Raw genomic sequence first — 12,583 nt, forward strand, 5'->3', positions numbered from 1 at the left:
GATTGAGTTCGGGGAGCTTGCATTTTTCTAAGAATATGTCCATTTCCTCTAGGTTGTTTAGTTTGTTGGAATAGAGTTGTTCATAGTATTTTTTAACAATCCTTTGTATTTCTGTGGGGGTCTGTTGTTATGTCACCTCTTTCATTTCTGATTTTGTTTATTTGGGTCCTCTCTCTTTGCTTCTTAGTGAGCCTGGCTAGAGGTTCATCAATCTTGTTTATCCTTTCAATGAACCAGCTCTTGGTTTCATTAATCTTGTGTATTGTTTTTTTTGGTCTCTACGTCATTTATTTCTGCTCTGTACCACAGTTTTTTAATCCACTTATCTGCAGCCTAAGTGCTGTTTCCAAATCTTAGCTATTGTAAATTGTGCTGCTATGAACATAGGGGTGCATATATCCTTTCTGATTGTTGTTTCTCGTTTCTTGGGATATATTCCTATAAGTGGGATCAATGAGAGTTCCATTTTTAGCTTTTTGAGGAAAATCCATACTGTTCTCCACAGTGGCTACACCAGTCTGCATTCCCACCAGCAGTTCACGAGGGTTCCTTTTTCTCTACATCCTCGCCAGCACTTGTCATTTGTTGATGATAGCCATTCTGACAGGTGAAATTTTTATTCTTACTTGTTTTTTTTAGCCTGTCTTGCTAGGAGTCCCCTCTGTTTTTCAACAGATTACTGGTCAATGATTTGGGCAAACGTTATACTCAAATACCTCAAATCTATAAGGCTTCTCCCTTATGAGACTTGATCTGTTTGTGGGTTTAAGAGCGTAGTCAATGTTCGGTTTGGCTTGACTTTTATTTTAGGTCAGGGTCTCTCAGATTTCCCAGTCATCCAAGGATGTGTGGAGAGCTTATCTAATCCTCTTAGGGATTTCTCATTTCCAGGATTTTTTAAGTTAGATTCTTGGCTTGTCCATTGTTCTTATCAACTGGGTACACAACCTCTGAATATCAAAGATGTGGGTATTCCTTACTTGATTCTACCAAGTTGCCATTTCTAGCTGAAAAAGGGACTTTTCCCACTAGTCCCTTAACAGCTGTTGGTTTTTGTATACAGTACCACTCTGGTAAAACTACAGATCTCATCAATCAAACTTAAGGGGTGTGTGCGTACTGTATGTAACCCCAGGCAAGAAGACTCTGCTTTTACAGAAGCTTTAGCAGCTTTTCAAGAAAAATGCTTCTCAAATTGTTGTTTTGTGTTTGTTTTTTAAACTTCAGTGAAGTCCCAGACGCTTGATGTTTTTTTTTTAAAACAATTTTTCCAGTTTTATACTTTTGTGGTTTTTTTGCACAGAAGAATTGCCTACCTCTTCATATCACCAGAAAGAATCTTCCCATCTGTGATTATCTCAACTCATCTTTAATACCAATAAAACCCGTATTATTAACCCCCATATTACAGCTGAGGAAATAAAGGCACAAAGAAAATAACCATCTGAAGATTAGTTGCTAAATGGAAGAGCATACAAACCAGACAGTTTGCCTTGCACTTTTAACAGATATAGATACAAAATTTCTTAAAAGTACTAGACTAGAAGCAGCAGGTATAGGTGCTAAAAAAGCATAGAAGGAAAGAATCTATTTTTGGAACCTGAATGTAGCAGACAATACGAAGATGAAATACCACAGCATGAATCATTTACAAAAATATCATGTTTTTAGGGATACATATACCAATAACATTTTCAAATACTTGAGAGTTAATTACATTAAAACCCTTTTTGTAGATTTATTACTAGTATAACTTACTCTCTTGCCAGTACCCCTTCCCACAGGAGGATGTGCCTCAGCAGCTTGACGAATTGTACAAACCATTAGCTCTATTAGAGCACTCTCTTGACGGTCAGACATTGCTAAGGTGAAACAAAACACATTAGCATGAGATTTATAATAAAACTGCATATAAAATCAATTATAAAAAACTGTGAATATATTCTATCATTTTGAACATTGAAGTCTGTATCTTGTTCTTTTTTGAAGTCAAGCAAGAAATACAGGGTGTCCCCCCAAAATGTATACACGCACTTTGTATAATTATAAAGTCAATGTTTATTAAAATACATTTCATTTTCAAAATTGAGTTACTGGCAGTTAAAGTGTATATACATTTTTGGGGGACACTGTATATAAAGAAAAAGAGGGTAAACTCTGATCTGTTCTAATACCTGGTCTCTTCTATTACCAGGCTCCTGAGTTGGGCAGAATTTTACTATATTTCCTTATACATCATTTGAAAGCTCAGATAACAAGGTACCTTAAAAAAATTTTTTTTTAATCTTCACCTGAGGATGTTTTTATTGATTTTTAGAGAAGGAAAAAGAGAGTAACATTGATTGGTTGACCCCCATATGAGCACCCTGGCTGAGGATCAAACCCACAACCTAGGTATATCCCTGACAGGGAATTGAACCTGAAATCTTTCGGTGTATGGGTTGATGCTCCAATCAACTGAATCACCCAGTTAAGGCAAGCTGTCTTTTTTTTTTTTCTTTTAAATAAAAGAGATCATGCTGCCCTAGCCAGTTTGGCTCAGTGGACAGAGCTTCAGCCTGCGGACTGAAGGGTCATGGTTCGATTCCGGTCAAGGGCACATACCTGGATTGTGAGCTTGATCACTAGTAGGGACGTGCAGGAGGCAGCTGATCAATAATTCTCTCTCATCATTGAGGTTTCTATCTCTCTCCCTCTCCCTTCCTCTCTGAAGTCAATAATAATAATAATAAAAGATCATGCTATATTATATATACATTTTATATTAACAATACAATTTTAAAAAATATGTTTTTATAGATTTCAGAGAGAGGGAGAGACAGAAACATCGATGAGTGAGAATCACAGATCGGCTACCTCCTGCACACTCCCTACTGAGGATCAAGCCCAAAACGTGGGCATGTGCCCTGACTGAGAATCGAACCATGCCCTTCTGGTTCATGGGTTGATGCTCAACCATTGAGACACACTGGTTGGGCTCAATTAACAGTAGATTTTGAGTATCTTCCTTGTCACTGCAAAATTATATGAATAATTATCTTCTATAAATCTATAATTATTACATAATTTGCTCCACAATTTAGTAAACCTTCTCAAATTGTTTACAAATTTTTGTCATTATAAACAATGCAGCAATAAATATCACCAATATAGAAATATTTCTGTAACTAATTTCTGCAGAATAAATTCCCAAGAGTACTGGGTCAAAGGTTAAAATCTTGATACTGACAAAGTTTCTTTATTGCAGTTTACTCTTCCAACTGCAATCATGAAAATGTTTGGCTTCTCAGATCCCTGTCAGCATTGAATGTTATAAAGCTTTTTAATTCTTGCCAATCCAATGATGAAAAATGATTATTTCATTGTTATTTTGCTCCTTCTTATCTACTAATTAGTGGATTATTGATTTTAAGTTTTTATCTGAGATTTTTGTTTATTCTTTGCTCATCTTCTACTGTTAGTCACCTTAGTTCTTTATAAACTCCTGTATATTAGAAATAGTAACTTTGTTTTTTAAACAATACAAACTTTTTCTCACAGTTTGTCCTTTTGTTGTCAGGGTATAGTATGTTTTATGAGAAAGAGAGTTAACTTTTACAAAGTTATATGTGTACCAATTTGTTTAATAGCTTCTGGGTTTCTTTTCATCCTTTCCAGTAATTGAGACATAACTGACATATGGCACTGTGTAAGTTTAATTTGTACAGTATAATAATTTGACATATACTGTGAAATGATTACAGTAAATTTAGTTAATATCCATCATCTCATACACATACAAAAAAGTTTCTGGGTTTCTTGTACTGTTTTCAAAGGTCTCCTTGTTCTAGAGATAACAGAAATACATTTTCTTTTTCATTGCCTTCCCTCTTTCCTACTCCCTGTCTGTCCTTACTTGCTTGTAAACTTTTAATCTGTCTGGAATTTATTTCTGCTGATAGTATAAAGCAGGGGTGGGCAAACTTTTTGACTCGAGGGCCACAATGGGTTCTTAAACTGGACTCAGAAGAAGGAGCTGCGGCCGTGTTTCCCGACATTGCCATGTTAACACTGCTGCTGGTGAAGGAGCGGAGGGGAGAGCAAGAGAACCCTTCACTCTTTCGGCTCCGCGGGCCGGATAGAACAGCCGAACGGGCCGGATCCGGCCCGTGGGCTGTAGTTTGCCCACGGCTGGTATAAAGTGTGGGTCTGTTTATTCCCACCAGATGAAGAACCAATTATGACTCCAACATCATTAAATAAACAAGCTTTCCTTGCTGAATTTAAATATCACTTTTTGACATATTTTAGGTTCTTATATATACTTAGATCTACTTCTGGATTCTTTTAGTTTCATTAATGTATCTATTTCTATTACAATACCATACTGTTTTGATTATAGCAGCTTTATAATCCTACTAGGGGCCCAGTTCACGAATTCATGCACCTTGAATGGAACTGTGGGCTGCAAGGCTGTGGTGGGCACAGGGGCGGGTCTTGGCCCATCCTCCGCACCCGCAACCGGCCCCTTCTGCTGCAGCCCCACTCCTGCCATCGCTGCTCCCATGCGCTGATGGCGCGGAGCGATTGGGGCCGGCACCAGCAGCAGGTGCGAGTATCTGGTGGGACGTGGAGTGTGGGAGCAAAGAATTTTCAGTAACCACCAGAGACTTGCCACAGTGACAGCGACTGGTGCCCCACATTGGTCTAGCGCCCCCGCTCACCTGCTCCACCATCTCGCCACAGCCAATTGCCACCATGTTCCACACTCTGGTGCCTACTGCCGGTGCCCACCATGTTCTGCACGCACCCCCTATGGTCAGTGTACATCATAGCAATTGGTTGTTCGGTCTATTTGCATATTAGGGTTTTCGGCAGAACAACCAGTCACTATAAGCGCACTGACAACCAGGGGACAGATGCTCAACGCATGAGCTGCCCCCAGCCCGCAGGCCCCAGACCAGCCAAGGCAGGTGCCAGTGGGGGCCCCCTGATCACCCCGCCGGTTGCCCCACAGTGGGAGGTGAACAGTGGTGGTGGGGCTTGGGGCCAGCAAGTGGACAGCACCAGACTGGCCAAGGCAGATGCCAGCGGGGCCCCCTAATCATCCTGCTGGTTGCCCTGTAGACAGAGTCAACCAGCTGCAGCAGCGGGGGGCGGGGCCGGTGAGCGGGCAGCGCCAGGTCAGCCAAGGTGGGTGCCAGCGGGGGGCCCCCGGTAGCCCACAGATCGGCCCTGATTGCTGGCCAGGCTAGGGGCCCTGCCCTGCACGAATTTCGTGCACTGGGCCTCAAGTATATTATAATATACTTTAATATGTAACTCAATTCACCTAATTTGAATATTTAGTAGAACAAGATTCCCTTACCTAGTTCTTTTTCTAAAAATTTTCTAATGCTAATGGCAAATGATTAAGCATTTTCTATGCATAAGAAGACACTATTATAAGTGATTTATATGCATTAACCTTTTATATCCTCAAACCAATTCCAAGAGATAGAAACTAACATCCTCACACTCCACACATGGGGAAAATGAGCCACACAGAAAAGTTAAATAACTTTTCAACACACTCACTTAGTAGTAAAGCCATTTATGAACTCATGTAGTCTGATTCCAGAATCTGTGCTCCTAAGCACTATGCCACACTGCCTTTTTTTTTTTTTTTACAAAAGCTTAAAATTCTATAAACTTTAAAATCATTTTACTCAGTTCCTTTTTACCTCACAGAACTCATAGTAGAATTCAGAGTGGTATTTTAAGAAAATTATGCATTATATTGAGAATAACTGTCATTTACATAATCTTTCCAGCCAGAAATATAGTATAGCCCTCTTCATTTTTGAGGTCTTATTTTAGGTCATTTAACAAAACATTATCATTTCCTTCACATTGATTCTGTACTTTCCTTGTTGCATTCAATCCTATGTACTTTTAAAGATAGATTTTGAGACTAATTTGAATAGTTTAATTCTATCTTTCTGTCTTCCTTTTTCATTCTGTCTCCTTTCCTCTGTGTACTTAACTGTGTTAAAGACCAATAGATGTGGAGATTACAGAGAGAGCAGGTATAAACTGAATGAAAAGAAATTAAGACTTATAAATTTAGAAGTTTACACTAATTACTTTAAAATAAACTTGGGAAGAACAATGAAAAGGCAAAGACATAACATCTTTTCCTTTACTATTTACCAAAATCATCCTATATAAGAATATGTATGCACATCCTAATTCAATCATTATTTTAAAAATCCTAACATGAGGATATGTTTTTATTGATTTTTAGAGAGAGGGAGGGAGAGAGAGAAACATCAATCAGTTGCCTCTTGTATGCGCCCTGACCAGGAATTGAACCCTCAACTTATTGGTGTATAGCCCGATACTCCAACCAACTCAGCTACCCAGCCAGGGCCTAATTTGATCATTTTTTTTTTTTAAAGATTCTATAGCTTTAGGAAAAATACATGAACTTTAGTTTGTTTTAGGAAAACCACATGAAATAGCTTCAGCTTTTCCATTTATACTCCCTGATCCAATGCCTAATAATATAAAAAAGCTTTCCATCCAATAAAACAACTAAGTTTCTATTTTTATGATTCTAGAATTTCATAATTTTCCACATTTGGCTAGGGATAAAGGCACGGCAAGATTGTCTATGAACTAAATGCATTTACTTTTATTTAGGGGAAAAATCTAGTTCTATGGAAAGCAAGGAGAGAACAAGTTATCTCAAGTATGGAAACATTCCTCTATTATATACTGAACTCCATATTGGTGTTGAAAAATAACCCAATTGTACCCAGTGCCCATTACCAACAATTTTGTTATTTACTTTGTAATTTGAAATCATCCACTTAGGCAAGGGTGGTTGAAATTTAATTGAAATCCCTTTTGGGATTATGACAGCAAAACCAAATAATAAAAGCAAAAGCAAAGCCGGGGTGGGGGGTGGGGGATGGGTAAAAGAAGATGAAGAGAGTAGCCAAAGAACATATGGACAGACAACAGAGTGGTGAAGTGAGGGAAGGGTAGCGAGGGCTGGGAGGAGGTGGACAAAGGGGGGATGAGGAGAGCACCTGTAACAGTGTCAACAATAATAAAAAAAAAAAGCAAAGCAAGTATTAAGCCATAGACAAGAACCAAATACAATACTTGGAATAAATAGGCAGCTGTTTAAATTAGAAATCATCAGATAATTATACAACTTTGAAATCTATGGAAACCTCTTTGTATATCATCTCCATTTGCCCATTATTATCACCATGAATTTCTTACTACTACTGAAAAGAAGTGCTTAAAAGTCACCAGTGACCTAAATCATCTAGTCCTTTTTCTCCTCTGCAATATGTGACGTTATTAAGCACAGCTCTCTTGAATCCTCTCTTAACTAGGTTTCTATAGAGTACAATTATCTGTTATCCTTTTTAAAGCTTGCTAGGGCTCTTACTGCTCTTGTTTCTTCCTGTTTCTGTCCCCCATCCACAATCTTTAAAACTCAGCCACAGGCTCTTCTCTTCTTCTTCTTCTTTTTTTTTTTAATGTATCTTTATTGATTTCAGAGAGGAAGGGTGAAGGGAGAGAGAGAGATAGAAACATCAATGATGAGAGAGAATTATTGTTTGGCTGCCTTCTGCATGCCCCCCACTGGGGATCAAGTCTGCAACCTGGACATGTGCCCTTATTCGGAATCAAACCCGGGACCCTTCAGTCTGCAGGCTGACGTTCTATCCACTGAGCCAAACCAGCTAGGGCTCTTCCCTTCTTTATAATTCATCTTCTTTTATATTTTTGTTCTCATTTCCCATGGAAACCAATGCAAAAGATACATAACTGGTCTTCTGCCTACTCCAAATCATGTTTACAAAGCATTTTTCTTAAAATACAAATTGGACCACATCATTCTCCTGTTTAAAATCCTTCAGTGGCTCCGATTACACTCAGAATGAATTAAGTCCACTCATGAACTAAAAGATTTTACATCATTTGGCCTCTGCCTCTTTCTTATTTTGTGCCACTGGCTCACTATGCTTTACCACTCCAGCTCCTGGAATGTAAATATCACCAGGCTTCAGATACTCTGCAATTGCTATTTCCTCTATCTAGACGATGCTTTTTTGGCACTTTCCATGGCAAGCCCCCTCATCCCTGAGATACCTGGCTCACAGGTAGCCTCCTCAGAGAGATCTTTCTTTCAGGATTCAATCTAAAGATGGACCACTTATTATTACTATAATTTACCTCACTTATAAACTCCTGAAATTACTGTTTACTTGGTTTTGGTCTGCATTCTCCACTGGGATGTAAGCTCCATATGGACAGTGAACTGATTTCAGTGCTCAGTATACTAGTTAGTACATAGAAGACGACTAATAAAATATTTAAAAATTATAAATGAGTTAATGATTGCCTGCTTTGAAGAATTCCATTTACCCACATTTACTTCACCCATCAACTGGATCACATAATTTTTTTAATGCTAATCAAAGGTTTTTTTGTTTGCTTTTAAAATATATTTTTATTGATTTCAAAGAGGAAGGGAGAGGAAGAGAGAGAGAGAGAGAGATAGAAACATCAATGATGAGAGAGGAATCATTAATTGGCTGCCCCCTGCATGCTCCCTACTGGGGATTGAGCCCACAACCCGAGCATGTGCCCTTGACCACAATCGAACTTGGGCCCCTTCAGTCAGCAAGACCGCACTCTATCCACTGAGCCAAACCAACTAGGGCTTAAATAGATGAAAAAGTTGAAACACAGAGAAGTTAAATTAGTTAGTTATGGTTTTGCGATTACCTGTTACCCAGACACTCACATTATACTAAATATTTATTCAGCAATTTGACTTTGCTGGAGAATACATACACATGCTCAATAAAAACTCCCTGTACTATGAAGACATTGCAAGTAAGTAGTCTTAAAGCTACTGTGATTTAAATGGTAGTCTTTGATAATGTGTCTGTTTTCCCAAATCATACTCCTCTATCTCCAACTGTTAACTCAACTTTCACCCATTGGCACACCTATCACACTCTACCTACCTAAAATATAATAATTTCTTATTAATCTTAAAAAAAAACAAGTTACTAATAACATTTTTTATCCTAAAATATAGCAAAATACTGTCACAGAAAATTGATTTGGATGCCATTCCATGCCAGAACTTGTATGTGACACAGCACACATTTGGACAAACACTTGAAAAAAGTTGTGTTCTGACATAAATACGGCCCTGCACTTGTTATACATAATTTCCCCAGCCTTGCCTTCCCAGATTCAGTCATACCCTAAAACTATGATTTACTTAACGCCCCCGTTTTATAACTCATTTTTCTAGCTAAAATCAAACCAACAACCCCAAGCCAACTTTTATTTAATTTTCTTGACTGAAAATTAAATCTAATGCCAACTAAATTTGAAACACAGCAAAACAACTGATAGCAGTTATTTTAATGAGGTTAAATCCATCTAGAACACCCTGATAATTGACAGACTTAGTAATTACTATTTACTGACTTACATATCTTATTTAAATGAGAGTAAAAAGTTAACAATACCAAAGCATACCTCTCCTTGGCTCTTCCCTTAATTTATATCCCCTGTCTTCTTTCTCCTTGGAAATAACCTTATAAAGCACGGAGTGCTTAAAAAAAAAAGGCTTGGAATCACAATAAAGAAGAAGCTCTAACCCACTGATAATATACAGATTCTGTAGCCACAAGCAAAAGAAGATGGATGAAACACTATGCTACGTACTTTGTTCAAGTGTTGATTGGGCAGTAGTAATTAGAAGGGGAATTGATTTTATTAGAGAATATATTAAGATAAGTCAGAAATAGAATGAATGAGTGAACTTAGCAGGATTGTATACAGGCATAAAAGGAAAACACATAGAACATATGTTCATATTCCTGTGATCACAAATGTGAAAGAAATTCAGAGTATAGTTAAGTCTGACGTTGTAAGCATAAGGTCCTGTCAATTTAGTAATAGGACCACCTTCTTACCAAAGATATGGAGAAAAAAACCCATGCAAATTGAGTATTAATAATCAGAGGTAAAGCCAAATGTACTATAACTTCCATCTTGAAAGAAAATCTGGGGAAAAGTCTGGGAAGGATTTGTGTTAGATTAAGAATGAGGTTACGAGGCAAATATTTTTAGTTTAAAAGAGGCAATTTGGGCCAGTTTACTGGAATATATCTGGATATGAGGCATACCAGTTGTTTCTCCCATTAAAATTTGTCAAAGCCAGAGTAGATAATGCCAGTTGCCATCACTACTAGGAAAGAAAATGGGGGACTTAGCCAGAGTGGCTCAGTTGGTTGAGTGTCATCCTGTGCTCCGAAAGGTTGCTGGTTCAGTTCCCAGACAGGGCACATACCTGGTGATGGGGCACGTAAGGCAAAGGATCGATGTTTCTCTCTGTCTCTCAGCATGTCCTCGGATGAGGATTAAAATAAATAAGTAAGTAAATAAATAAAATGTGTCACTTTTTTTTTTAAAGAAAGAACACTGGGGAGATGGTCTCCTGGTGACCCATTTGGGTAGTTTACTGCAGGAGATGGCTCATTGTGCTTTTACTTTATGTATGTATGTATGTATGTATGTATGTATTTATTTATTTATTTTCATTCTGCTTTTATATCCCAGAAGATTCTGAACCATATAGAACAACAGGGAAAGCAGAACAGAGAATAGTTTAATCACATTTAATCCTTACAACTATGTAAGATATATAGGGAAAATAATCTGGAACCTAATGGTCAGAAAAAATGAGGACCTCAGTCACAAAGCATAGAGTTAAAAATCTGAATTTATTTAATTCTGAAGTCTATGTTCACTACAAGCCTCACTTACATCAAAGTATCATCTACATTGCAGGAATGTTGTATGAATTAAATGAAACAGCAGTTCTTTAAAGCACTATTGTGAGCTAGTTTGAAAAATAAACCATAAATAGAAAAATGCATTTCTAGTTCTGAGGAGCGAATATTCACATAAGCTTTAGGAATATAAATACTTTATTGAACATACATATCCACTTTGCTGTTCATGTTATTATGCAACATGTAATAAGATACATACTTCAGAACTTATCCTATAGCAATAATAACTCCCTACTTCTTGCATAGCTAGGTAAATGATTATTTTTTACTTTCTGATTTTAATAATTAAGAAAATATAACAAAGGGGTATGGTTCTAGTCTAAATTTTTTGTGTCAAAGGCTTTTCCAAGTTCACATACAAATATAGCAAAAAGATCCTGGATGTCCCCCACCCCCTTTTTTTTTACAGTATGTCAGTATTTTGTGTCTCAAATCAATACAATGAAAACTCATTTGAATATTGCCAGACACATGGATTTTAAAAAACTTTTGTGGCATGGTAGCAATCTTAATCCAGAAAGGTGTTAAAGCTATTGATACATCCTTACTTGTTACAGGAGACAAACTGTTCTTTTTGCAAAAGACACACAGCATTACTGCATACATTCATTTTTAAGATGTGGGCTATATAGGATGGTATTATTATTAATGGATACCATAACAATTTGTAAACCAACTTGTCACAATACTATACCTTCCTCTCCTTGAACAGGTTCTTCTAATAGCAACTCTGTCATACATTCCCAGTCTTTCAACAGTTCTTGAGAACTCTCCCACAAGCTGTCCACCAAGTAGGCTGCATGTTCGTGCAACTAAAAACAACAAATCAAGTGTGACTGAAGAACATTTAATGAAGAAACTACTAATATTTGAGCTAATAAACCATTTTCTTGATAGTTAAAATGGCTTGTTCACAATGTTTCCAATGTATTCCAGTATCAATGGAATGTATTATGTAGACTTAAATTAAAAAAAATTTATATAGTAGTAAATGACATCATTTATAGACAAGGAAAAAGAATATGATGAAGAGAATACCTAAAATTATAAACACTTTTCACTATTCTTGGATTGTCTCTTCTATTTTTAAAAATTTATTTATTAAAGGAAATCAATTACTTTCTCTGCGAATTGCATTTGAAACTTTTGTACCAGCCTAAATATTTACTTTATATCTTTGTCACCTTTGGTTAAGGTCAAAAGTTAAAGTTACTCCATCTCTCTTTTCTACTTTCATGTCCATTTAACTTAATGCACTCCACATTCCACTTCACCCTCCCCCCATTTTTGCTGTTCGTTACTTTTGACAATTTTCTTGATATGTACCCACAATAAACAAACACCAAGTTTCTCATCTAACACTTCATACCAAACTCTCTCCCACCTGTTAGCCATTAAACCATGAAGATTACTCCAATAAAGCTCTTCAGGGAAGATAAGCAGAGAAGGTGATTGCGCTGTTCTTGTTTCAGCTACTTACAATTAACTTCTCCATCCTTGCATAAAAATTATTCCATCTTTGAGGCTCATATATCCAGCTAAACTGCTGGGGTCCAACCCCAGCAGGTCCAGGGGTCCCCAAAGGTGTGGACGGAGTCGGCGAAGAAGGAATGACACGGAGACAGCGTTCAGGCTATGATGATCAACGGAGCAGCCTTGCCAGGATCTCTAGCCACAATCTCCAGCCAAGTTCTGTGTCCATGTTCTCTTGAGAGGTT

General features: G+C 37.5%; 1 protein-coding gene across 9 annotated transcripts in view; it reads right to left on the reverse strand.

Annotated features, from left to right (window-relative positions):
- STAG1 (stromal antigen 1) overlaps window positions 1-12,583 on the reverse strand; it is a 336,264-nt gene that overhangs the window by 67,366 nt on the left and 256,315 nt on the right. For all 9 annotated transcript variants that reach the window (XM_006759813.2, XM_006759812.2, XM_015561382.1 and 6 more), the window contains 2 exons: window positions 11,560-11,677; window positions 1,759-1,862 (listed from right to left, as the gene is read on the reverse strand). In XM_006759813.2, coding sequence (XP_006759876.1) covers window positions 1,759-1,862; window positions 11,560-11,677 — 222 coding nt within the window. The remainder of the gene's footprint in view (window positions 1-1,758; window positions 1,863-11,559; window positions 11,678-12,583) is intronic.

This window comes from Myotis davidii, unplaced genomic scaffold (assembly GCF_000327345.1).
Source record: "Myotis davidii unplaced genomic scaffold, ASM32734v1 scaffold415, whole genome shotgun sequence".
Classification (NCBI taxonomy): domain Eukaryota; kingdom Metazoa; phylum Chordata; class Mammalia; order Chiroptera; family Vespertilionidae; genus Myotis; species Myotis davidii.